Source organism: Rhinolophus hipposideros, assembly GCF_964194185.1.
Source record: "Rhinolophus hipposideros genome assembly, chromosome: 19".
NCBI classification, from domain to species: Eukaryota; Metazoa; Chordata; class Mammalia; order Chiroptera; family Rhinolophidae; genus Rhinolophus; species Rhinolophus hipposideros.
Window position 1 is genome coordinate 29,675,162 of NC_138065.1, and position 27,620 is coordinate 29,702,781.

The 27,620-nt window shown below is 49.3% G+C and overlaps 1 protein-coding gene across 24 annotated transcripts in view; it reads right to left on the reverse strand.

The window, feature by feature from the left end:
• Positions 1 to 27,620, reverse strand: part of PLEKHA6 (pleckstrin homology domain containing A6) — a 134,578-nt gene that overhangs the window by 16,827 nt on the left and 90,131 nt on the right. For 6 of the 24 annotated variants that reach the window (XM_081025574.1, XM_081025591.1, XM_081025572.1 and 3 more), the window contains 14 exons: positions 27,460 to 27,574; positions 22,379 to 22,483; positions 21,629 to 21,701; positions 17,955 to 18,055; positions 14,363 to 14,565; positions 12,350 to 12,901; positions 10,709 to 11,204; positions 10,166 to 10,252; positions 8,986 to 9,039; positions 5,003 to 5,083; positions 4,001 to 4,069; positions 2,657 to 2,737; positions 2,212 to 2,361; positions 1,287 to 1,382 (listed from right to left, as the gene is read on the reverse strand). In XM_081025574.1, the coding sequence (XP_080881700.1) occupies positions 1,287 to 1,382; positions 2,212 to 2,361; positions 2,657 to 2,737; positions 4,001 to 4,069; positions 5,003 to 5,083; positions 8,986 to 9,039; positions 10,166 to 10,252; positions 10,709 to 11,204; positions 12,350 to 12,901; positions 14,363 to 14,565; positions 17,955 to 18,055; positions 21,629 to 21,701; positions 22,379 to 22,483; positions 27,460 to 27,574 (2,263 nt within the window). Of the gene's footprint in view, positions 1 to 1,286; positions 1,383 to 2,211; positions 2,362 to 2,656; positions 2,738 to 4,000; positions 4,070 to 5,002; positions 5,084 to 8,985; positions 9,040 to 10,165; positions 10,253 to 10,708; positions 11,205 to 12,349; positions 12,902 to 14,362; positions 14,566 to 14,974; positions 17,924 to 17,954; positions 18,056 to 21,628; positions 21,702 to 22,378; positions 22,484 to 27,459; positions 27,575 to 27,620 lie in introns of those variants that run through there. The other 18 variants (XM_081025583.1, XM_081025581.1, XM_081025576.1 and 15 more) reach the window with 10 other exon arrangements.

Here is a 27,620-nt window from a genome sequence, read left to right on the forward strand (position 1 = left end):
TAAAAACTCCCTCACAGACAGTGCAATGTGAGCTAGTGCATTGTCGTGATGCAAGAGCCATGAATTGTTGGCGAAAAGTTCAGGTTGTTTTCATCTTTTTCATGCAGACTTTTCAGCACTTCCAAATAATAAACTTGGTTAACTGTTTGTACAATTGGCACAAATTCATAATGAATAATCTCTCTGATATAAAAAAAGGTTATAACATCATTTTGACTCTTGATTTGGACTGATAGAACTTTTTTGGTTGTGGAGAATTGGCTGACTTCCATTGTGCACTTCAATGCTTTGTTTCAGGGTCATGTTGGTACACCCATGTTTCATCACCAGTGATAACATGGCCCAAAACATCATCTTGCCTCTCCAAAACTTCGACTCTCCTTTGCTTTTGTTCATTTGTGAGCTCCTTCGGGACCATTTTTGCACACACCTTTCTCATGCTAAGATTTTCAGTTAAGATTTTCCTGACTGTTCCTTTATTGATGTTTACTTGGTCTGCTACACTTCTCATAGTCAGCCAATGATTTTGACGCTCAATTCAACGAATTTTTGCAATGTTTTCGTCAGTTCTGCTCTGACTGGCCACTCTGACCTCTCTTCATTAGAGACGCGTTCTCTCCCCTCAGAAAAACGTTTAATCCATTTGTACACTGCTGTTTTCTTCATGGCATTATCCCCATAAACTTGGACTAACATGTCCTTGATTTCACATCCACTGTTTTCACGTTTAATAAAAAATTTAATGTTTGTTCGTTGCTCTAATTCAAGCTCACACATTCTCACAACAGCACACAGAAACACACAACAACAGTAATGAACACCACTCAGCAAGACACCTCCACACATCAACATGAACACAGCTGTGAGACACTCATATACCAAGGTTATGAAACCTTACCGAGCTGTTCGTACAGTGCTGCCAATGTAAGCGCACGGTGGCAAGTCTGCGAACTTAATTGTCAGACCTCGTATACTTATATTTATAGGTCTGTTAAAACCTTTTAGTCATAAAACACCTGATGTCTAAACTAATGCTTCCCATGCTTCCACTTGACTCCATCCCCTGTGATTTGATGAAAGTGAAGAATCCCACATTATTTTCCTCCTGAAATTTAGAGTCTGCTGTAAGTGGCCCTGAACCTTGTCTTGTCTTAGAACCAACTCCTTATGTTAAGTCTCTGAAATCTCTAAAGCAAGAAAGGTGCCACTTTGGTCTCTTTTGGACAAAAAGAAAAGAGAAGACCTATAGCACATGCCAACCCCTGTCAGCTCAGGGCCCTTTTTACCTGGATGTCCAAATTGAGCTGCTCCCAGAGATCGTCATGCAGGGCAGAGACCTCTGATTCGAGGTTCTCATATTCCATGGTGCTGTTCGTCAAGGCCTGCATTGGGGAGGGTTTACTGAGAAAGCTGCCATCGCTTAGCATTCCTCCTTATCCTGCTCTGGGGCCTGGGGCCAGGGTGCTTGAGGTCTGGAAGGTCTGGGAGGAGGGCACAGTGGGCCAGGAGGAGAGTGCACAGGGCCGAGGCATTATGCTGACAGCCAAACCCTAGCCTTACCAAAGGTGCCACAGCCCATCCTGCTGCAAACCAAAATAAAGAGAAGATGGCATCCTCTCCAGATATGTGGATAGGCCAGAGGGGGTAACATCACTCCCTCATCCTCCTGCTCTCCCCAGATTGGGTGGTTGAAACTGGAGGACAAAAGTAAAGAGGCCAGAGGGAAGATGTTTGCTCTCTAAAGGTTAGAGCCTGTCCTCCTTTCTGGGCCACGCTTTCCTACTGGGGTTTTTGCTACTGTCCCTAGAGCTATTACCCAGGCAGTCTTTACTGTAGGGTCTGCCCTGTGCCCACCTGGAAATGAACAGAGCAGCAGCATTGCCACCAGTGTCCTGGGGCTCCAGGGGAGAGGACACAGGTGGGCAGAAAAGATATTAGAGCAGCCAAGGAAAAAAGTGGCCCTGACTTCACGCTGTCCTGAAAAAATCCTGGTGTAGATGTAGGTGGTGGAAAATTTGCCAGTGTCCTTGGTGGAGACTTTATGGAACAAACAGGCTGCCATACTGGCTGCCTATTTGCAAGGCAGTGTTAAAGTTTATGCCCCTCCCAGAGGAGCACCCTGCTCTGGCCCTTCTAGGAGAATCGGGTTAGGGGAGCAACACCTGGGAGAGGTGCCTCTCATGCAGGGTGCAGACCCAGTGTGCAGGTTACCGTGGTCGCCTGAGACAGCTCCACCCGGATGTTGATGAGCTGGTTCTGCAGTGACTCCTTCTTGTGCAACAGCTTCTCTGGATAGGTGGGCTGGCTTCCAAACATGTCAAGTTCCTGATGGGTCCCCATCAAGGCACTTTCCAGGCTTTCCTGAAGAAGGGCAGGGGGAAAAGCTGTGAGCAGCCCTGAGATCTCTCTGGAATTGTTAGCAACACAGGCCTGAGCCCTAGAAGTTCAACAAGGCAGCTTGAGGGAGGTTGTCTTCACACTGCCTAAGATTCCCCAGGAGAGTGTCAGCAGGTCTGATTAAGGGCAGGACGGAAGTTCAAGGAAGGCAAGTTTGACAGGCAAGCTGTCAGTTTAGTCAGGATGGAAATAGCAGCTCACACTTTCTCCCCACCAGCCCCCAATGTGCCCCCATTCCAGGCCACCCCTTGGCTCTCACCTTCTCAGCTCGGAGTTGCTGCACCAGCCGGTCCTGCTCCCTCACCACCTTGTTCTGCTCACACAATTTGCCCAGCAGCTTCTGGGGTCCCAAGGGAGCGGGGGTAGGGTGGGAGAGAGAAGGGGGTGAAGGACACAGTTTGATAGAAAACTGAGACTGGGGTTGGCAGGGCCTAGCTTCTGGATACCGCCTCCTTTCTCCTGCTGAGGAACCCTGCCCCTTCACCTTGACCTTGGAGACTCCTGGGAACAGGAAGATGGTCTTTACCTTGGGAGACTCCCCAAGTACTCACTGGGTGGGGAGGTATGTTTATTCTCTGAGGAAGTGAGCCAGCTTGAGAGAAGAGAGGTCTGAGAGCCAGACGATAAGTTCCTGGCTTCTCACCCTCCTAGGGCTTCCGTTTCACCAGGACTGAGGAGATAGCGTGGTCTGGCCTCCCAGGCCTCCTCAGTGGGTGTAGACTTGAAGGGTAGGTAGGCTGTCTGAACGACAGTCTCAGAAAACCAGTGAACAATGTAAACTGGTTCCCCAGCCCCAAAGGATCTGTCCTCCCTTCTTCCTTCCTCTAGGGTCTCAGGATGGCTGACACTAGAGTTCCACGGAAGTCTGGTCCTTGCCTGGACGTAACCTCTCCCAGGCCTGCTGGGCAGATCCACTACGCAGGCAAGGCCATTGGTGATGGAGAGGAGGCAGGTCAAGCCAAACCCCTCTCCTGGAAAGACTTTGCTTTCCTGTGTGCATACCTTTAACCATGCCATTCCTGAAACATTCCTGTGGCTCTTTTCCACTGCACCAGATCTTGCTCTCTGCACCTTTCAGTTCAAGGCCAGCTCACATGGTACCTATTTTGTCCCTGACTCACCAGCCCGCATGGCCCCACACTCCCACAGGACCTATTATCGGGCCCGTACAGTATATGAATCATATGCTACTACCTATTGTCACCTGGCCATCTGCCATTACCCTGAAGCCCCCTGAGGGCAGGGACGTAGCCACGTTCTTCTTTCCAGTTACCCAGGGACTATGCCAGGCTGGGCACAAAGTGGACTAACTGATCTCCTAACAAATCTGTGTTCCCGCAACAAGCAGATCCCATTGCTGCGGGCAAAGGGGGCCTAGAGCTCAGCAGGAAAACAGCCAGCACGGGAAGTAAGTGGAAAGAATGAGAAAAGAAGGGGGATGAGGAGGGACAAGCAGAATGTTGTCCCTGTGGTGAGCAAGGACATGAATGAAATGTACGAAGAGCTGCGAGAAGGAGAGAGATGGACAGAAGCCTTGATGAGGAGCTCAAGGACAACAGTGGGAGCGGCTGGAGTGGACAGAGGAGCAGAGAGCTGCTCTTACATCTGTGTCTTGCTCGTTTAACTTGTAGGTGTGGAGGCTCTCCCGGAACACTTCTGGGTATGGAGGGACCTGCAGGAACATGAAGCCGGTTAGTGCAGCAGGGAACGGAAGGGCACGTGGGGGTGAGGAAGCTGACAACCCTTGCTCCATTTTCGCCAGAGACCACAGTGCATCACTCCGGGTAGCTTCCATTCCAGGGCCCTGAGCTGAGGTAATTCTCTGTTCCCTGGCTGGGAAGCCTCGGATGGCCCAATCTAAACTCCATCCCAGTTGTCCTAGGCTGATTCTGGAGATGGAGATGCTGCTCAGCTCATGCTGTGTATTTCCTCTTGCCCACGCTCGAGGAGCTACTGCTGGGAGGAATTCCAGGGATGTGTAGCTCCCAGAGGGATTGTTGATAACAAACATGAGAACAACAGTTAACCCTAGGCTGGTTTTGAGGATAAGACATGGGAGAATGGAATAAGCACTGGAAAGATTTGAGAACCATTATCCTAGTGGATTAGATACCAGTCACAGGGCTTATGCCTACACCAGAATCGGTATGAATTCAGAAGTATCTCTGGCTCCAGCACACGCTCCCTGCCCTGGTAAGCACATGCATCTGGTAACCACAACACACTCGCCACACCTCTGGCATCAGATAGTTCCGTATTACACCCCTATGCCCTTAATCCCAGTGATGTCTGTGAAGAAGATACGAAATATGAAATAGAAATCCCCGACATTAAAAAGCAGAATTGTGATCCCTGGCAGGCATGAAATATCGGTGCTGGCTATAGTGATACGTTGTGAAATGGGCCTTGGGTTCATCCATGAATGTGAAGAATGGAGGAGACATGGTGGAATTAAAGGAGGGAGACCAGGCTGAGCCTGGGAGAGGAGGCCTGGCAGATGAGCGGGTTCGGTGGAGCAAGCCCCATCCCAGATGGGTTGACTTGACAAAGCACAAGCAGCTAAAATGGTGTTGATAGGGCCCATGCTGCCAGGCAGAGGTCTTACTTGCAGGAAGAGTTGGGCCCTGGGGGAGGAGCTCTCCACCATGCGGTTCACCATACTGATGAGAGTCTCACTCTCACTCATCTGTAGCAGAGGAAGGAACGGACAATTCAAACTCAGACCTACATAGAAATATTTCCCCAACACCCGCCTGTGCTTGCTTTCCAGGAAACAGGAAAGGGCAGTTCCTCTTAGGGACTCCAGTACCCTCTATTTGGCCTTACCCACTGCTTATCCCTTGTGAACTCCATCACAGGACCAGCATTAAAACTGACTTTGAGGAAAGGCCACAGAAGGGAGCTGGGAGGCCACTGTGCCCTTGCTCACAGCTCTGAAGAGGTCCCAGCCCTATGACACTTCCCCAGGGTGCCTGAGTGTCCTGGGTCTCATCCATATTGGCCAAGGTTGTCATCTCCTCGCCCCAGCTCTCATTTCTCACCACATAGGCAGTTGCAAAGGCCAATCTCCCCAAATTTGAACTAAATGAAACAACTGAGAAAGAACACCTGGGACTTGCTCTTTGGATGGGCCTTCCCAAACATTATAGGCACAGGTCTCTCTCCCCAACCCCTGCCCACCTCTTGGCTCTAGAGCAGAAAGGATTGCTAAACACGGTTTCCAGAGCTGGGCTGGTAGCATCCATGTCCATCTTGGATGACGCTAGGGAGCAAATAAGGAGGCCAAAACAAGCAAGCCATGTTAAAGGGACACCAGATATTGGAACCCTGCTCTCCCAACACGTTACCTTATGTTTCAAGGACCATTAGAAATATGGAGCGGGAAAGACTATTGGCCAAATGAAAAGAAAGAAAAAGAAAGGTGAGGGACGGAGGGAGAGAGGAAGGACAAGTCAAAGCAATCAACCAGAAATGCCATCATTTCCCCCACTGATTCCAGTGTGACAGCAGCAAAACGTGAACATTTTAGGGAGTGTCCTTGGCTGTGTCCCTTTAACTCAGTTCACCTGCAGGAGTAGGCAGCAGAAGACAGAAGGGAGTTGTGCAGGGAAAGCTTTTGAGGGAGGAAAAGTGAGGAAGGGAAGGGACCGGGCCATCTTAGGGCAGATTTTCTGGGGTCATAGTTCAGGGAACCACCACCTTTTTTGCCCTTATCTTCCCAATCTTTGTCGGACCCACATGTATTTTCCTCATACCCCATTTAGAGGGCAGCACAAATGCAGCCTTGCTTTTGCGTGCTGTGGACAGGGTGAAGGGCACCCATCTACCCACACTTACAGGGTCTGTCTACAGCATTTTAAAAGGCTTTCCTAGAATCTGATTTTTCAAGCCCTTTAGCCCAGTTGGAAATTTTTTCTATGACATAAAATGTCATTTAAAAGCCTTTTAAAAGAGTAGTTGTAACATGAAATTGAGTCTTTGTGAAATAGTTAAAAGTCAACAGGATATCAACTACATTTTCTGTAAGTAGCTGAACTCAAATTGATCCCTATCTTCTGGGAGCCTGTGTGCATATGTGATATAGTGTTTAATGTGTATGGGTGTGCATGTATGTGTATATTTACTTCCGCTGCCCGTGTGTGTGTGTGTGTGTGTGTGTGTGTGTGTGTGTGTGTGTGTAAGACAAAGCAGATCTCCCAACACATCAGGCTTTGAGATGGTAAGGAAGGCTCAGGCTCTTCCTGGACACCTGCTGATCTCATTCCTTCCCCAACAATTGGATCTAAAGCAGTGAAGGAGGGAAGCAGGAATATTCTTCCCCTGGCCTGCTTCCATCTGTGCTGTGGCTTTGGGGATCTTTTGGCCCATGTGGGTTGTGCGTGGAGGACTCCTGTGTGCCATCTTCTGTCTCCCCAAAATGTTAGAGAGCTTTTGTGAGAAAGTACCTAGCCCAGTGCCTCATACATAGTAAGGGCACTCAGTTTATATTTTAAATTGAGTTTTAGAAGAAAAGAGCAATAAAATAATCATAGCAGCAATTACTACTCGTTACCAACGCCTGACAAGGTGCTCTCATATAAATTCTTACTTGATTCTTCCAGTAACTCTGTGAGGTAGAAATGGGAAATTCTACAACATCCATCTTATTATGATTGAGAAAACAAAGGACCAGAGCGACTAAGTTATGTTTTCAGGGTTAAAAAAAAAAATCCTTGTAAATGGCAGAGCTGGAACTAGAGTGCAGTGTCTAACTCTGTGTTCTGGAGTCTAATCATATAAATTTGATTTTTAAGAGTATCTAGAATGTCTATGTTTATCTAGCAGGAGATCCTCTGAAAAGTTATTTCTGAACCCCCAGCCGAAAGGCCCAGCCCACATGGGAGGGCAGAAGCCTCAGGAAAAGGCACTGCCGTCTGGATTGAATAATTGAATAATTGGACGGTCAGACTTTGTGGATGGCCAAAGGGAGGAAAGCCTGCCCGGAGCCCAAGGGCACTGAGCCCTGCTCCTCACCACCCCCTAGCACCGCAGCCCTTGCTCCTGGACGGCGATCAGTGCTTCCAGGCCTGCTCTGGGTTGGCGTCCCAGACTAGACACCCCCATGGACTGGACACCACATGCTGCTTCTGGAACTAAAATGCAATGTCCTTGAGGGCCAGGAACCATCCCTGCTGATTAAAAGGCAGATGTCTCTGCTCCCCAGTACTCAAGGTCTTCTACAAGGATGAACTGACCAAGACATCGCGGGCTGATGAGATGTTGGTCACGTGGCTTGTGACCTCAACCACCAACCACTGCAGCTATATCCTGTGATTTCATGTTTCTGGTTCTTTCTACAACTTTGAACATCCTGCGGAGGTTTGACCCCAACTTCTTCATATATTATATGTTTGACCCCAACTTCTTCACATATTATATGTTTCACCCCAACTTCTTCATATATTATATGTTTCCTCGGCTGTAAACTGGGTTAAAAGCTCAGAATCATATTCCAAGCTCTGCTGTGCACTGGTTGTATGCCCTTGGCATGTTTTTTAACCTCTCTGCGCTTTCGTTTCAGCAGCTATAAAATGGGGATAATAACAGTACCCATTATATAGGGCCGTTACAAAGATTAAATGAGTTAAGATCTGTAAAATGCTTAGAACAGTATAGAGCACAGAGGAAGCACCCAATCACGGTAGCTGTTGCCATTATTATTATTACTATTACTACTACTACTACTACTACTACTACTACTACTACTACTACTACAACTATCATTATTATTTCCACCACCACCCCAGGCTGCCTCCACAAGACAGTATGTGCATGGTGAAATCCCACAGATCTGAACCTAAGAGTATGTGTTCAGAGAAATGCCCAGCATGTTGCCTGTCTAAACCCAGCCCCTTTAGTCCCACAAGGCAACGTAGCAAATGGTTGGAACCCTGGAGCTGGGAGCCCAGGCAGCCAATCATTTCCATCCCGTGGGAAAACTCATTGCCTCTTCAGGATACTCATTTATAAAACTGGGTTGAAAATACTCTCTCAGTCCACTGTACTGAGCTATGTATACAAAAGAACTGCATGCAGGAACTAACAAATATACTGAATTGATGTAATTTTTAAGTTATCCTAGGACAGATCTATAGTCCTCAGTTTATAAACTATGGAGTTTAGTAACAACCTGTGAAATATAATTGGATAATTTCCCATATTCAGGCTGAACTAAATCCTAACATTTTAGCCCCAAGCATGGAGCTCCCGCTCATCTCAGCTACTCTCTCCAACAAAGATGCAAATTGCTGCCTGCCCCCTAGGGGCAGTTCCATCTGTGCTGAACAAATAGGAGGTGGCATTAATTATTCATGTGGTCATTTATTATTATTCTTTCCCCAAAAAACTCCCAGCTGCCCTAAAGAGCTTTGAAGAGAAGGGGTGAGAAGGCACAAACCAAAATATAAGCCACTTTGTTGTGCCCTGGTTGTGCCAACAAAGGGTGTCAAATGGATGGAAAATGAGGTGGGAAGGAGAGGGTGGGTAAACGTGACAGGAGCAGGGGGACACAGGAGCAGGGGGACGGCGAGGGGCACCAGCTCTGCCTACCTGCTGATCCAAATACTCTAGGTTTCTTTGCAACTGAAGGTCTAAAAGTTCATCCTACCCGGAGCCCGGAGCCCGAGGCCCAACGGCAACACAAACAAACAGGAACATGACAAAAGAAAACAATAAAAGGAAGCAAAGCAGTTAAGAGTTAGCTGGGCAAGGACAGAAAGAGGTCTCTCTGCCCTTGAGGAATTCTAGGGAAGGGAGGGAATGAGGATGTGGGCAGGCACAGAAGCTGCCTGCTGGACACACTCACTGGACACTCCCAGACCAGCTCCTGGAGTGTCACACTTGGGCCCCCCACTCCATGGCTCCTAGGGTCAGCCTGGCCCTCCCTGTGTGACAGAAGCACTGCTGAAGCAATCTAGTAAGCCTTTCCAGCAGCATTTTCTGAGTTTTCTGGGGAAATCTGTTGTTTCTGGATGGGTACATTTACCATGTGACAAGGCTACAGGGTTTGGACACTGGCAGAGGAGAATGAGAAGGAGTAGCAGCCCTCCCTGCCCACCAAGGCCCCCTCCACCCTGGCCTCCTGATGCTATCCTGGGAGAGGGGACAGCAATAAACAGCCCTTCGTGGATGAGGATTCTGCCTATTGGTTCCGGTGGTTCTCCCCGCTCCCTACCCCCAGCCTCCAAGTGGAGCGTCCGCGGCTAGTTCTCCTACTTCTTAGGAGAATAATTCCAGGAAGAGACAATAGAAAGGGGAGGAGAAAGGAGGAGGAGACACAATATGGAAAATCTTTTCTTCCTCAGTCCTTCCACACTGTCTCCTTCCCCAAAGTGACATTCCAGGCAAGGATAAACTGGAAGCAAATACACTTAGTGGGCAACTTGGGAGCTCCAGCCTGACTTCCTCCCCAGGCCACAATCTGAGCCTATGTCCAGGCCCCTCGGCATGCTGGAGAGGAGGATTGTTCTGAGGATGAGAGGATCAGGACATTACATGCTTCCATATCTTTTCCCTACTCCTCGGCCCTGTGTCACAGAGGAGAAGGAGCAGCCGACACCAAACTCCGTATTGGTGTTAGAGTCCTGGCCAGGAGGGAGGAGGTATCCAGAGGCTGCTAAAACCCAGATGGGCCAGGCATTGGACACAGAGCATCCCTGCGTCGGCCCTAGTTTGGCCCACCCTGGGAGGAGAGATCCTGAGGGAAATGGAAGGGAAGGAGAGGACGTACCATCTTATCGTGGACCGTGGGGGGTGGTGGGTAGTTGTAGGGGAACAGTCCTGCAGGGACTGGCCTCCTGTCTCCCAGGTAATCATACTGGAAAAGAAAGGGGATTGGAGAGGTGAGGGGGGTCTGACTGGGACACGGACTTCCCCACCAACTGAAGTTCAAGGTTAAGAATGTTTGTATTTTGTCCCAGAGCAGACTCCAAACTAAAATGGGCAGCATTGATCTGTCCAGGTCCTCAAGATTTGAAAAGACAGAATACTCTCTGCCCTATCATAAAAAATTAGGGTTCCTGGCACAACCTGGGGACAGGCACAGAGAGCAATGTTCCTACTCAACGGGCAAAGCAAGTCCCCCAGGGCAACAGCCCTGGGGGTGGAACCACAGGGCCAGTGGCCCCTGAGCAGCACCACTGGTCCTTCCGACACACAGCCCAGTGTCCCTGGATCCCAGATGCCCCCACATCTCCACCTTTTCTCAGCAGATGGTCTCAGGTTTCTGGGGTACCTCAGGGGATGAAGGAGGAGGGGAAGGCTGGTGGCTCACCTTGGGAGAGCTGATGGATCGCCTCATTACATAGGCAGCTGGGTCAGCATAGATGTCCTCGCTGCGAGGTGGCAGCCGCTCAAAACGGGCACTGGGTGAACGGACTGGGGAGTAAATACGGGCACGGCTGTAGGCGCCCTGGCTGGGTGAGCGGGGCACAGAGTGGGACCGAGGCTGCAAGGACAGGCGGCGCAGAGAGCCAGAAGTGGCATCCAGCTCATCATAATAAACTGGCTGCCGAGAGGGGCTGGGGATCCAGACAGTGCCATCCTGCCGCCCATAGCCAGCAGGCTCCTTCCACCCGCCCCCATTGCGAAAGGAGTGGCGCTTGTCCTCCAGAGCCCAGGGTGGGCTGATCCGATCGTAGGCGGGCATGGAGCAGATGCTGTCTGGCCGCACTCCTTGTGGGTAATACTGGTAATCATCAGGGTACTGGGAGGAGTAGGGGCCATAATACTCAGGGGTCCTGCGGGACACAGGGTAGAACCTAGAGGGACTGAGAGACAGGACAGTGTAAGGAAGTGGAGAGAGTGGTACGCCCCCACCCATCCATCCATGCCCCAGCCCCACCTTCTTGTCCTCTAGCCTAGAGCGGGGTTTGACCAGGTGAATGGTGCCCCAGGCTGGCCTTGTGAGTACACAGAGCACCAGGTTTGTTTCCAGAGGTGCAGAGAAGACCCCCTCCTCAGAGCTCCTTCCTCAATCAGCTCCCTGAGGCCCAAAATTCCACCTGTCAGAGCTTCCATCTTGTCTTTTTAAAATGAAATACCCCTGGGGAGAAACTTTAAGCTTTATTAGCCATCTCTATTTCAAAGTGAACCAATTTATCAGATCCTGTCCAGAAAGGCAAATAGAAGAAAGAGTGCAAGTGTACCAGGAACCTCAAGGAGAGGGACAGAGGAGGGACAAAGGGCAGCTTCCCTGATTTTATGGGACTCATGCCAAGTGAGGCTGTCTCCCTAGGGCAGGTCAGAAGCCCCAGGCACCAGACCACCAGCAGTGAGCAGCCCTCCTGAGTCTGTTACCTATAGCCTAGAGCTGCCCAAACCCCAGGGAAGGAGCCCCACTTGCCCTGATGATCAGGCCCAACAAATGTCTTAAAATCTTTATCACTAGATAAAGGAGTCAATTGTTCTAGAGAACAGAAGTAGGATCAATGAGTGGCAACATTTTGTTACTTTTCTTTTTATAAACACTGGCTTTCAAATAATCAGAGCTGTTCAAAAATGGAATGAGTTGGCTTGGTGGTTAGTGAGTGTCCTGTTGGTAGAAACAGTGGAACAGAAGATGCTGTAAGAGGGTGGAATGATGTCTGATGGAATGATGGACAGATCTCTGACTGGAACAACGTTAAGGCCCCTACCACAGTCAGCCAGTTTCCTGGGCCACTCAACACCCTGTGGAGAGGCCCTGGGTGCTTTGTTCCTTCCCTGAAGGAAGCAGAGAGCAAAATCAAGGGCAGAGGGAGCCATGGGGTAGGAAAGGATTTGGGCGCGTTGGGAATTCTGGAATTTTATTTCCCAACTCAGCCTGGCTTCCAGAAGGTTTCCAACAGGGGACACCTCTCACATTACTCCCCTAGCCCCTGCCCCTAGCTATGACTGCACCCCAGCTCCACCCTCGTCCCCCACCAGGCCTCACCTCCGAAGGTCTTCAGGTGGAGGTACCCCCCGGCGCAGGTTTACCCACTGCTGAAGCTGGTTCATGGAGCTCTTGCGCTGGGCGATCTTGTCAGAGTTGGCATGTGGCGGTAAGCTCCGCTGGTGTTCCCCACTCTCTGAGTCTTGAGGCTGGAAAGCTGTGCTCCCTGGCCGGCTGGGGGAAGTATACTGCCAGCCGTTGGGTTGGGTGGGCCGCTCCCCACCCCCTGGGATCCTTGGGCCCTCGGGGTAAGGGCTGCCCCGTTCTGAGACTGGTTCCAGTCCAGCTTGGATGCCATTGGCTTTCACCAGAGGCTCACTCTGGACTTCAGGCCTCTCTGGCCTCCTCTCTGTCTTCTCACAGCCTCGGCCATCACCCTCCTCTCGAGTCTTGGCCTCTGGCTCAGGCTTGGGGAGGCTGTTGTGCGGTGGCTGGTGGTGGTGTTTGCTGGGTGGGATGTTCTCTGAATCTGGTTTCTCGTGGCTGCAGGTTGCCAAGGGAGACATTGTAAGGGACTCCAGCCCAGCATGGAGTTGAGGAGGGGGTGATAGACTGGGATGGAGAAACGGAGTGGAGAAGGATAGGCAAGAAGGTAGCGATGGGAACAAAATTCAATGAATTACTATTCTGTTTCCTAATTATTACAAAAAGTCATCCAGTCCTGCCTATGCCTCTGTGCTCATTCTACCCCCCAGTTCTCCCATGGGTCACGCCACACCCCACGCCCGTCTGCTGACCTGCCTTGAGCCCAGCCTTCAAGCTATGACCAAGATGAACCTCACCCAGTTTTGGTCTCCTCTGCCGTCTATCCCTGATTCAGACCCCCAACTTGGCATACACTACACGGAAGCTTCACAACACCAACGACCCTTGATGTCCCAGCTACAGAGACTTCTTATAGGTGAGCCCTCTCTCCTATAGAAAGTTCCTCAACTTCCATAAGCCTTGGGCTCCTTGATGGCAGTATGGAGATAATAATGCCTCCTTTCACAGGACTGGTGTGGGATCAAACATGGCAGGCACCAGGGTAGAAGCTGTTGCCTCAAACTTCACAGGCATAGAAACATGCTAGTTCCCTTGTCAGAAACAAGCTTCTCCTAGGACTGACTTTTTGTTAGAATAGAAGCTCCACTAAGCAGGATCATGTCAGAATTTTCCTTGTTTTCCTAGCTCCTGCTATAATGCCTTACACATTTCTACTTGTAGGAAATATTTATGCAATAAATGAGTAAGCTTCTGGAAGTAGGCCCCTTGATTGAAGCAAATATTTGGAATCTCGTGACAATGTTCTTCCTATAGTTTCCCAAATTCAACATATTCAAGCATCCTTATTGAGACACTGCTTGGTAAACATTTCTAAGACACATGAATAGACTTGGACTCTATACTGTCACACCTCCTTCTGGATCCCCGTTAACATCTAACTCAAGACTCAACAGCCAGTTGAAGGCACTGAGACAGCGGATGAGGAAGTGATGGGAGCAGCCATGCATGTACTGAGCGTCCATGAAATGCCAAGCATTTTATATACTGTTTAGTCCTCACAACAACCTGTGAGGTGGGATTATAATTGCTGTCTTTGAGGAAAGGAAACTGCATTTCACATAGGTTAAGTAACTTACACTGAGGTCGCACTGTGGGCAAGTAGCCAAGTTGCCAAGTAGCCAAACCTGAGTCCACCTTCCTCCAAAGGCTGTGTGCTTAACATGCACAGCCAAGAAAAAAAAAAGAGCAAATGACCTTGGTCTTTGGCTCTTGGCCCCAGTGGAATCTGGCTTCTCACTTGGCCTCCACCAGCTCAGAGAGAAGAGGAAGCGCAGGTCAGGGGAAGAGAGTATGAGCTCTGAAATCACTCAACCCGGCACCCTGCTGGGGTGTAAGGAGACAGTTCATATGTTCCCAAAGATCCAAGCCAGCACACTGGGTTCCATGATGGCACAGAATGGGGCACTTCCTCTCTCTTCCTCTTTCTCTAGCACTCCCCACATCCAGGCCCAGTACTCTGGCACTCACTTGTGACGCACAGCTTGGGGCACAGACTTCTGGGCGGGGGGGATCTGTACTCGGGCAGCCTCCCCCATGGCCTGGATCCAGGCCTCCTGCTCCTTGGGGCTCTCAGCACTGAAGAAGTAGGTGCGGACCCCAGCATGCTCAGCCTGTGGGGGGAGGCAGTACGTGGAATTGGCCCCGGCCTCGTCGATCCAGCACACAGTCACCTGTAGGGAGAAGACACCCACACCCACAGAGAGGGTGGTCAGTCAAAAAGGCTGTTCCCTTCACCTGCAGCTCTTTTTCCCACATGGAGCTCAGGAGCAAGGTGAGGAGGGTGGCCCACAGTCATCCAAGTGCTCCAGCTGGCACCCACATGCCTGCCACTGGGCAGCCGAGGTAAGCTTACCTGTCCCACCTGAGGTGATTATAAGCAGAAGGGACAACTACCACACCCACTCTCCTACCACATCTTTGATTTGAAGGGCAATTACCCAATGTCTAGGAGAGATGCCCCCTAACACACGCCAATCTCTTGGCCTCTGAGAAGCTAGCATTGTCTCTTCCATGCAGAGACAGCCAGGCCTCTCTCCATGGGCATGCAAGGGGCATGCACAGACAGACAGAGCACGCTACCTAGTTGGCGGCTGCGAGCAGGTGCGGCAGGCGGGAACCCAGAAGAGAGCTCCTGTCCAGAGGAGGGGTCCTCACACGGTCAGAAGGAGGAAAAGCAGAGAACAGGTCAACCAAACACCAGAGGAAAAGAAAGAAGACGATATGGCAGGAATGTTAAGGAACAGACAGAAGTGGGGAGCTCTTCAAACTATCCCCCTCCACTTGGTGTCACCATTGGGACAACAGCACCCAACAAAGTCCCCAGTTCAACCCACCAGGAGGGGGAGAGAAGAGCTTGCACCAAGGGAATTTGGTGGGGCGGTGGAGAGAAATCAGGGTATTCCAGTGCTAACCCTCGCACTGTTCCTGACCAGCTTTGGCCTTAATTGAGGCGTCTGTTGAATGGGGATGGGTCTACCTGGTGAAACTCAAGATTCTTAGGCCACAAGGAAAAGATGCTCCAGAGCTAGATTCTTTCTGGGACCTTAGCATACTCCAAGGTGAGACCTTCAATTTCCCAGGAAAAGCAAGTGGCCTTCTTTATCCCACTCAGCATGAGAAATCCAAAAGTGATTAAGAGTCTCAGATGGGAACCTCACTTTGACCTCTGAACCCCTGGGTGTTAAATCCTGAGTCTCTGGGGGTTGGAAAGAGAGAAGACAGGGCTCCTCTCACAAAGCCCCAGGGCTCTTCTAAGTGGCAATGTCAAATCCACAATACCCTCCAAATGCTTTCCCAGCGGGCCCACTGCAACCCCCTTCCTCTGCACAGGATTTCTTCCTGACAGGAACCCTTACCCAGTGAGGGAGCATCATCCTCTAGGGGCAGAGATGGGCCTCCTTCCTCTGGGTCCTGCCAGGCCCCACCCTCCAGCAGGAGGCCCAGCATGTCAGCAGAGGCAGGGAGGTGCTAAGGAAAAGCCAGTGAAGCTGTGAGGAGGTGTCTGGGAGTTGAAACTATACACAAGGAATGTGGAGACCAGGCAAGCCCTCCGGGGTGGAGAACACAGGGTTATCACAGAGGACACAGACACACCGAGGGCACTCATGGGTGTGTCCTGGGGCTGGTAGGAGTGCGCAGCAAATGAGTTCATTCGCTAAGCATCTAGTAGGGCTTTTGTGAGTGCAGAGCTCTGCTCTGGGCACCAGTCACAAGGAAAGCACACATACTCTTTGCACTTGAAGAGCTCACGGTAAATCTGGAGGACACAACATGCCCATGAGGACACGAAGGAGCAAATGCCTGGGAACAACTGCTGCTGGAGGAAGGCAGAGGGCCTGGGGAAGACAGGACAACTGAAAGGCAGCAGGAGGTGACACCAACCTGGATCCAGGAAAGGGGGCCAGAGAATTGAGGGTGGTACCCCAGTGGGGTGAAATCCACTGAGTTCCCACAGGCTGGGATAGGAAGAGGCTAAGGCACCTGGCAGTGGGCGGGGCAGGAACAGTCTTGGCTCATTATCAGCCATCCAAGAGTTTCACTCTGTAGCCATAGCAGGACAAGCCTCCCATCTGTCTCAGCTCCCCTGCTTTCCTTGGGGAAGGGCCTCTGATTAGCCACAATTGGAGTCCTTTGTGGCCACTAAGCCCTCCGAGTTGGGTTTAAAGAGGCTCTGCCCTCCTTTGGGGGATGGGGATGGAGGAGAGGAGCTGATGGGAACATAAGTGAGATCTGGGGTTTATGGAGGGTATGTATGTCAGTCATCGGGATGCCTGCCGAACTCCGAGCTAGAGTGTGCATGTGTGTATGCACAGGTCTGGAAAGGAGGGTGACATAGGCTGTCTGATTGTGTGAGTGTGTGTGTACATCTGTGTAGAGCAGGACTCTTTGTTGTTGGTTAAACAGACTGTTCCTATTTCCCCAGCTAGAACCCAGCTCCCTGGAACCAGAGTTTCATTAATTGTTCATTCTGTTCACATCTCTGGTAGACAGGACCTAGGGAGGCTAGAAACTAATTATGTGCCAAAGAAGTCCCTCTTTGTTCCCCAGAGCAGCACCTGTGCATGTTGCCCACCTCTTCTCTACGGACAGGTGACCAGAGTCCGAATGACAGAAAGGGGCAGAGTCTCTGAGGCTCAGACACTGCCCTGGAATGACCTGCAGGTCCTAGCATCTAACACCATAGCTTTAGGTTTTCAGGGCCTCGGACAGCAATTCTCAATTGGGATAGAGAGAGGGCTTTGTACTAAGCATGGTAATTTCATACTGGAAAATGAAAAGGAACCAGGGCCTTTACATCATAAAACACAAAAAGGGCCTGGGATTTGTATAGTTTTTAATGGGTTATGAATTTTTAAATGTGGAAAAACACTGCCTAGTAAGAACCAGCTGCAGCCTTTAATGGGTGGATCCCCAGAGGTTCTGAGGGAGCCACACTGAGCAAGCCTGTGAGGCCCATCTTCCTGCATATTTGTTCTCTCGAATTGTCTGCGTGAGGTTTACTTCTCTTGATTGTAATGAGACTCAACTCCTAATTTTCTCTGAAGATTGAAACTTAACTATTGGTCTAGTTCCCTGGGCCCAAGGTGGGGAAGAGACTTTCCAGAAAGGATCTCACAGCCCCTCCATTCCCAGCCCATAGCTCCTGCCTCAACTGCAAGGGGTCTCCCAGGTTCCAGGTGCCAGGCCACTGGGCAGAAGGCCCATGGGCTCAGGACACAGCTGGGCTACATTTATTGACATTTATACCAATAGGACTGATACACTCCTCCTCCCTCATCCTAAGAAAAACTGTGGTACCACACTGAAGCACATCTCTACCGGCCCACCCTGGGGAGAATCACCCACCAAACCCCAGAGGAAAGAAGAGGGGGTTCCAGCACGGCCTTACCTTAGCCTTACAACAGCCTGCACTGAGTCCAGGGGCTGTTGACAACTCCCTCCCCCCACTACCACTTGAGACTCCTTTGGGAGGCGGCTCTTAACCCTTCTCTATTCCCCCATGCTCTAGAAGAGCAGGCCTCCCTCCCCCATCTGACCTGAGAGAGGAGGGCCAACTGACCTTAAAGGTGTGTTTTCGGCTGATGTTGTCCGAGGGCTGCACTGCGGCCACCCGGAAGCTCAGGAGTGGGATGCTGCCCAGGACGCTGTCCTCCTTCTCATCTGTCGGGAAACAGAGGCGCAGGTAAGATGTATGCGCACACATATGTGCATGTGCAGGGGGGCAGACAGAGGAGCCCATCAGCCCTATTATGATAAATAGCAACAAGCAATAAATATTTGTTGCTCATCTATTTGTCAGGCACGCAGGGCCACCACACACCACCACACAGGTTGTGCTCTGCACAACACCAAGAGGCACGCTCCCCGGAGTTGGGGTGCTGGGGTGCGTGGAAGCTCTGCAGACATATTGCAGACACAGGGACTATAAAGGTGGATGAGAGGGAAGTAGTCCCATTCTCCAGGAACTGACATTCTAGTACCGAAGGAGGCAAATCCATTAGAGCTAGTATTTTAGAGTGTTCCATCTATGTTGGGCACTGCTCTAGTGAAACGCCTTCATGGATTTAACCCTCCCAACAATCCTATGAACAGATACTATTACTACCCCCATTTTATAGGTAAGGAGGCTGAGACACAGAAAGGTTAAGTAATTTGTCCAAGGTTACTTAAGTAGAAAGCGGTGGACTGGTCTTTGAACCCAGGGAGTCTGACTCCCAAGCTATTCTTACCCACTGTCTTATGCATAGTGCCTTTCCACACAAGACTATTCCAAAGGCCATATGTGTAATAGGATAATAATGGGATAGGGTGTGGTAGAGTGGACAGTCCCATCTTCGCCTCGGCTCCTCTGGGTAACTGTTTCTAAGGTTCTGCTAGGCACCCAGCAGTTTGCTTTGTCCTCTCCTGACGCAAACCCCTCCCCTTTACAGTCCTCATTACTCCACAGGAAGATTTGCCCCTGCAAGGCCTCCTAGTCTATTATCCCTGGATCAGGTTAACAATCAGGCTATTACATAATTTGTTCTGGATCTCCAAAGAAGCCTGATGGATTAGTTGGGTCCCCAGCTGTCAGTAAGAGGCCAGAAATGGTGGGGCTATTCTGAGGGACAGGTGGGGAGCAACTATGAGGCCATGGCAAGACCCTCCCCACTTGCCCAGGATAGCTCCTTATTCCCTGAGCTGAAAACTCTGTAAAACCCTCAGATAGAGCTCAGAAGAAATATCTCAGGGATTATAAACTAGTTCCCCTTCTCCTCTTACTCATCACCTGCACAAGATACAAGGTATGATCAAAAAAATACAGTGAATGTTTAAATAAAAAAATTATTACAGTAAAAGACACATTGCCATTAATCCTCCTCAAAATACTTCCCCTCTCTTTGAACACACTTATCCCATTGTTCTTGCCACTTTCTGAAGCAGTTTTGGAAGTCCTCTTTTGTGAGTGTCTTTAGTTGCGCTGTTGAGGCTGCCTCAATGTCCTGAATTGTTTCAAAATATTTACCTTTCATGATATCAGATCTAGTAAATAAAGTGGACGAAGACACACCATAATGTGTTTGTTTGTTTTAAGATTTTATTGGGGAAGGGGAACAGGACTTTATTGGAGAACAGTGTGTATTTCCAGGACTTTTTTCCAAGTCAAGTTGTTGTCCTTTCAATCTTAGCTGTGGAGGGTGCCGTTCAGCTTCAAGTTGTTGTCCTTTCAATCTTAGTTGTGGAGGGCGCAGCTCAGCTCCAGGTCCAGTTGCCATTGCTAGTTGCAGGGGGTGCAGCCCATCATCCCTTGTGGGAGTCGAATCGGCAACTTTGTGGTTGAGAGCCCGTGCTCCAACAAACTGAGCCATCAGGGAGCTCAGCGGCAGCTCAGCTCAAGGAGCCGTGTTCAATCTTAGTTGCAGGGGGCAGAGCCCACCATCCCTTGCAGGACTCGAGGAATTGAACTGGCAACCTTGTGGTTGAGAGCCCACTGGCCCATGTGGGAATCGAACCGGCAGCTTTGGGAGTCAGGAGCATGGAGCTCTAACTGCCTAAGCCTCCTGGCTGGCCCCCATAATGTTTTTATTTGACAGAAATTGCCATACCAGAAGTGTGACACTGAGTGTTGTCATGATGGAGGATGAAGATACTCACAAAAGAAGACTTCCAGAACTGCTTCAGAAAGTGGCAAGAACAATGGGACAAGCATGTTCAAAGCAAGGGGGAGTATTTTGAGGGGGATTAATGGCAATGCGTCATTTACCATAAATTTTTTTTTATTTAAACACTCACCGTCTTTTTCGATCACACCTCATACGTGGTCCAATGTCCAGAGTCCTGTGCAGGCCTCCGCATGGTACCCAGAGAAGAGCTAAGCCAAAGAAGCAAGAGGAACTGGGGCTGGGGATCCAGGGCTTCTTCAGGAAAGCAGGGGCTGTCAGCCCCAAGAGGAGGCAGGCCCCCTGCCTGGTATTGTCTAGGCCTGTGTTTGGGAGTCTAGTGAGAGCACCTCTTGGTGGATAGTGACCCCTACCACAGTGCACCTGGAAATGCACAGCTTTTTAAGGTTGTCCTTATGTCAGGCCCAGCGTCTCTCCTCTACAGAGAGCTGGGTTTTCCTCCAGCTTTGTTCGCACTCTGGTTCCAGGGGAGCCCTTTATCCCACGGTGCCAGCCTGGGCAGATTCTTCTCCCCCAATATTGGGGTTTCTTCTGTGACTAGACCCTGCTTACGTGATCTCTTCCTGATTTCTCTCCTCAGTGTTCAGGTGGTGGCAACTCAGGGCACAGGGACAGCAGCGTTATCGTGGTGGAACACTGGGTACAACCTTTGTTTGCCAAAGTTAATGATTCACTGAATTGCTCCCAGGAGGCCCGGAGAAGTCAGTGCTCTGCCATTTCTGGGGCATGAAGGGGCATGGAGGAAAAGGGAACTGCCTCTCCTGCTGCAAAGTCATTTCACCCTTCTCTTGCCAGCAGCCTGCATCAGTGTGACAAGACCACCTCTGTCATCACCCTCATTCGATCCCTCCAGACCCTCCTTGATACAATGTTGCTGTATATATTTTTAAAATACCTTTCTAGAGATTGCTGCACCAAAGCTGTCAGATCTTGGCCCGCCTTTCTTTTATCTTTTATTTATTTTTTTATGTTTTGAGAGGGTCAGGAGAGTGTTCAGTGGAGCAAAGAGAGCAGAGCTGGGGATATTCATTTATTCCACACTGGTGGAGCAACTACTATGTGCCATTGTAGGCACTGTTGTAGGTGCTGTGCATACAGCAATGACCACAACAGACAAAACTTGCTGCCTTCATAGGTCGGATAGTGCATTCCATGGGATAGCAGGAAGATCAGCATACAAGCTCCAGTTGGTAGGTGACCTGCTAGTAGTAACTAATGACCTTCCTCTCGTTCTCCTTTTCCACCCCTTTCCTCCCTGGACTTCACCATCTGTCATGTCGTGTTCACCCCTATATCACGAGTGCAGGCCTAGAACTCTGCCTGAAACCCAGTAAGCACTCGGTAAACACTGAATGTGAATGAGTAAGTGAGGGAATGTGTGAGCAAGTGAGCTTTGTCTTTATTCCACTGCGACACCTTACTGATGACAGAGACTGCAGCGGGGGAGATAGTCCCTCCCCGCGACCCCCTGCCAGCCAACTTCCATCCAAAGCAGAGCCCAGTGATCTGGCAGAATGGTAGGGTGCTGGGCCCTGGCTTCTCGTAGCCCCCGCAGGCCTGGGGGCAAGCTCACCTTTATAGTAGAAGAGGCAACGGTCCACCAGGACAAACCAACGCTTGTTCCACTGCTTGACCCCAGAGCTGGCCTGCGGGGCACATAGAGAGACAGACAGGGTGAGCTGTGAGTTGTGCATAGGGAGAAGGGGGACGTGGCAGGAAGAGTACTACACTATGAGGACATTCTGCCTCTGGTTGCAGCTCGGCCACTAACAAGTGGCAGCAACCCTCTTGAGACACCAGATGTAGGGAACTGACATTGGAATATTGCCTGTGACGTTCAGTTCTGTCATCCTGGGCCTCAGTGCCTCCCCCAGGGAAGATAAAAGGGGTGAGGAATGAGTCAGAATGCGTGAGCAGAAGACAGGCAGGGACAGTGGCAAGGCCAATGGGGACAGTTGCTGGACCCCAGACTTAAAGGACACACCACCCCACCTCTCCCTTTTCATGGCAAGAGGGACCTGCTGAGGATGAGCCAGTTGCTCCAATATGGTGGATGACCTAGCATATTTCGAAGTCATTGCATCTGCCTATCAGGAGATCTAGATGGATTCCCAAGTATGACACTAATTGTTCTGTGACATTTTGGGAAGCTAACTGACTTCTCTGGGCCTTCATAAAATTAGGAGATTCGTTCATAGAGATATACCAAATTAGGACATGGGAGGACATACCAAAATAGACACGGACTATAGTAACCACCAAGGATACAGCTATGAGGAGAAAGCGAGGGGCGTGCTGGGCAGAATGGATGAGGAGGCCTCACCTGTTTGAAGAGCCAGCCCGCCTTGGTGACAGGTGCATTGGGATTCCGCTTCATGGAGTGTGAGCGCTTGCCAAAGGCAATGGCCTTGCGGGAGTTCCGGGTGGCCTAGGGAGGCAGAGAGAGGAGCAGGCCTGACTTCCTCTCTCTAGTGCTTCCTGTTCCACAGGTGAGGGGAGCAGCTGTATCTCTCCGGTACCCCCAGGTGCCCACGTGTGAATCTTGGATCTGTTACTAACTCAAGGGCATTGGCCTCTCAAGTGATTGTCTCTTTTTCTTATAAGGCTCAAAATAATAGTCCTGCCTGTCTGATGTGTTGGGGGCTTTAAAGGTTTTCTTGAGGAGAAACTAAGATTTTTCATTTCTCTCCTGTGTCCTTCCTCTACTGTCCTTACTCCCTACCTCTTTCATAATGCTTTCTAGAACCCATTCAACTCCACCCTCTCGGAGCCCTGTTCATTCTCAAATGTCCAACACACCATAGAGCTGGGAACATCTACACAAGTGTTCTCCTAGCTCCTTACTGCCATGTGGACACTCATTCTTTCACATTCTGGCAACAATCTCTTTCCTGAAGCACTACTAATCTTCCACCATCGAGCCCTTTTCATCACGGTCAGCTTCTAGATGATTCTTTCAGCATCAGTTATCTTCTTCATTCTAAGTCGTGCCATCACTGTTCTTGAAGATGACTGAACCAATGCCCTAATTTTATATGACCTTGATGTCCTCAACTCCAAAGTCCTCCACTGCCACCCTAGCAACTGACTCCCATGGCTGTACTCAGCTCCTACGCCTCTGCACCACTAACATCTTCAGTTCTAATATTCCCGTTGTCTGATCACAGCATTCTATCTTACTCTCTTCCTGAACTGCACAAGTTTTTCTACTCCACTGGGATCCTCAGCTCCTCAATTCTTCCCTTTTTTTTCTGGAGCCATCAGCCTCTTCGTGGTTTTAGTTATTTCCCTACAAAGTCTACACCCCATGGTAAAGTAGAACAACTGCACTCTCAAACAACCCATCCATGGTCTTTCTGCTCGATTTTCTAAAACTCAAACTCCCAGATTAATCAAAGTATCCACCCTCCCTGCACTCACATGCAGATTATGGTGCTGCTGGAGAAAAATCACACTGCAGTACAGACGAGGACACTGCAGATCCACAGTCCCCAGTCGCAGCTGGGCTCAGCCCTGATGACATCTCCACTCCACACCCCTGCCTTTCTCCTGAGCCTTGCAACTTCCCTCTCTGCCCTCCCCACAGTGGACCTGACTCTTGCTCCACAGAGAAAATTGAGGTTATCAGACATGCACTTCCTCCATTTTACATTCTTTTACCTAGAAAATTACTGCCCTTGCCACTATCTTTTTCTCTTTCTCTCCAAGGTCTAATAAAGAGGCATTGTCCTCCTTTCTAAGACTAACATGTCGAAGCCACCATCTCCTCTGAGACTTTGCTCCATCAATAATCTTCTCTCCAATCTGTCTTCAACTTTTCCTTCTCCACTGGCTTCTTCTCCTCAGCTAATATGTTCAGGTATCTCCATCTTAAAGCATCTCTCTCTGTCTCTCTCCCTCCCCCCTTCCCCACACACCTGAATGCCACCCCCCACCCCACCCCTGTAACCCTACATCTGCTGTCAGGTAATCCCTCCCCTCTTTCTCTTCAGGGATAGGCTACTGGGAAGAGTCCTGACTTCCTCTCCTCCCATTCTCTCCTAAACTTCCTCTACCTCTTTTCTGAAATGGCTCTTGCACTCTCCTTAAAGTGAAGCTGCTCAATCTTTGACCTTTCTAAAGCACTGGACAATTTTAACCTTTCTGTCCTTCCTGAAACTCTTCTTTTGGTTTTTTCAATGCTATTCCTCCTTTTCAATACCTCCATCTGTGGCGACTCCACCTCTACTCTAAGTGTTGGTGGACCTTAACCAAACTTTTATCCTTTTATTCTTGTTTATCTAATTATATGTCGTGCCTGTGTAATCTCCTCTACACCCATTGCCTCAACTGCCAGCAATATGCTGAAAATTCCCTAACCTACATCTATAACCTCTCTCCTAGCTCTAGTCCATTTGGTAACTGGTTGTCCAACCAGGATGAAGAAAAGTACAAAGCCAAACATCCTCTTTCTAACCAAATCTGTTCTTCAGTATTTCTCATCTTGTGAATGGTATTACAATCCACTCAATAACCCAAACCAGAGCTCTGAACCACCTCACACTGTTCCCTCCATTCTCTTACCCAATCATTTATGCAGGTCTGGCAAATCTATCTGGCAAATCTACCCATGCTGGTATTATGAGCCTTGCACTCCCCCCGGCTGAGGAAGTCGGTTGCCAGTCGTCAGTCAGCGGCTCACAGCAGCTCTCACCAGCTGCCAGCCGCTCACGATCGCTGCCAGCCACTTACACTGGCTGCCGGCCACTCATGCTGGCCACCGGTCACTCCTGGCAGCACATGGTACCCCACAACAGAACGTGGCAGCACACGCTGACCTCCGGTTGCTCACAGGAGCCCAGCTCCAGGGAGAGCTGTTGTTCACAATCTTAGCTGTAAGGACGGAGCTCAGTGGCCCATGTAGGAATCGAACCAGCGACCTCGGCATTAGGAGCACAGTGCTCCAACAACAATGTGAGCCACTGGGCTGGCCTGGTTCTCTTTCTAAAACACAATAAAATCATGTCACTCTCTTGCTTAAAATTTCTTAGTACTGCTCATCACTTAGAAGAGAATTCAAATTCCTCAGCATGGCACACAAGGACAGGTCTGCCTAACTCCTGTGCTTCTCTCCCACCCACTATGCCTTTGCTCACTTGCTCTCTCCCATTGAGGGTGGGGGAACAACATCTCCCTTCTATAAGTCACAGCTCATCCTTTAAAGTCTACTCCACAAAACCTCCCTGGTCTCCCACAGCGGGTAGCTGCCCCCTGCTCTCTGTCCATTCGTAGAGTCTAAAACTCGTCACACTGCAATAGTAGCCTTCCATCTCCTTCACTAGATTGTGAGCTCTTTATAGGGAGGAACTTCTGTTCTGTTTATCTATTACCAGAGCCTAGTAAGATATCTGGCTATAATGAGCGTTAGTAAATACTTGTAGAAGGAAGGAAAGAAGAAATTGGGCTTTATTATAAAGTACTCCCAAAACTGGGAAATAAAATTATTTTCCAAACTTTACTAGTAAAAACCCACATATAATGGCTGAAATTAGCCATCTGAAGAACTTATCCACTGCCCTAAGAACAGGCATGTCCCCAAATCCTTTCCTTTATTCTCCTCTCAGTCCATCACCTGTCATATTTCACCTCCTCTCAGCAGCCTAGAAGCTGCTCCCTGTACTTTACCACCTAAGGTGTTCTCCTGCTACCCGCTCAATACTCTAAGCTCTTTATCTTTCTGCCACTACTTCTCAGCAACCCTCAGCCTTAGGTCAATCTAATCACCTGCCTTCCCTGCTTCCGCAGCCAGGCTATGAGCATTGCTGGAGGAAATCCACATGCCTGGGGGTTAGAGCCACACAGATTCGGTCTATGATCGCAGATGACTTTTCGACATTATCAGGCAATATTTTATATGTCTCTCGTTGACCACTATTCCTGTTCCCCAAACCTCAGGAAAATTCTCAAGCCTCCCAATGCCTCTTCACCCACCCCACTCCTCTCAGCAGAAAACCCTACCTCCTACTTCCCTGCAAAAGTTGAGGACATCAGGGGGGAATGTCTTTCACTTACAAGCCCCCCATCCCCCAGCTACACATGCCTTTTTTATGCACTCTCAGGAAGAGAGCCCCTTCCCTATCAAGGCTAACAGCAGCTCTGAATTTGACTCCTGTTTCCACAGAAATGTGATTCATTGGCTATCCTCTTTCTCCTGAACCTATCCACTGGGTCATTCTCCTCCTGCCTCTAACATCTTGAAACAAAACAAAATGAACAAAGAAAACTTACTTCCGTCTTATGCAAGATCTTCTAGCTTTCGCCCGCCATCCTTCATTTCCCTTAACAGTCAATTTCTTTAAAAATGTTTTTTGAAATATTATACTTCAAACATTTCAGGAAAGTAGGGAATAAATCACTACTACACATGGGATTTTTTTTCCCTAAAAAAACGTGACAAATAAAGCCGAAATTGCCTTTAAGCCCCTCTTCAACCTCATTACCTTTTCTTCCTCCCTAGAGTCAACCACTGACCCAAAATTAGTCTGCCTGTCCATGGTTATATGCTGTATTGCATATTTATCTATAAAAATGTAGTATTGTTTTTCATTGTTTACACATTTTACATGAATGATATCATATTTTTTATATTTTGCAACTTGCTTTTTACTCAACATTATGTTTTCAAGATTTATCCTTGTTAATACATCGAGCTCTAGACCATTTAATTTTTGGACAGTACTCCATTGCATGACTAGAACATCATTCATTATCTAATTTCTTAGAAGAGCAGTTTCTACTCTTCAGTGTTTCTTCTCCATCCTCCCTCACACTTTCTCTTTAGCCTTCTCTGGCTTGTCTTCTGCCCTCATCATACCACTGGAACTGCCCTTGTAAGGTGTCCAGAAACCCCAATATTGTTAAACCCCATGGATGCTTTCATCTAAGTAAGACTTCTTACTCAATCTCTCAGCAACATTCTTCTCTGGATTATTTATTCTTCCTGAGACTCCCGTCCTCCTCCCTTTCTGAGCTCTCAGCTGCCATGTCCTTCATGAGTTATTCTTTTGCTGTCCCCCTAGATCAGTGGTTCTCAATGAGGGTGGGCACTTTTGTTCCATAGGGAACACTTGACAATGTCTAGAGACATTTTGGGTTGTCACAGGGTGGGTGTTACTGGCATCTAGTGGGTAAAGTCCAAGGATGCTGCTGAACATCTTATAATGAGTAAGCCCACACTGCAAAGAATTATCAAGCAAAAAATGCTAATAGGGCTGAGGTTGAAAACCCTTCATCTAGATGTTGCTTTTCTATGAGGTTCTGGTCTGAGCACCTCACCTGCCCTTTGGAGCCTGCAGACACAGCTGCACAGGCTAATACATTTCCTAGGCTTCCTGCTTGACAGCCTGCCTTGGGGGCTGGACTCACCCGGACACTGGGACGCTCTGGAGGGAGCTCAGACACCATGTTGTGGTTGGATATGTCACTGTTGGTGGCTGTGCGTTTCCCACCTGCTTTATTAGACATGTCCAAGGCCAATCTGCTTTCAAGTTGACCAGAAGAAAAGAAAGAAACTATTCAGAACCAAG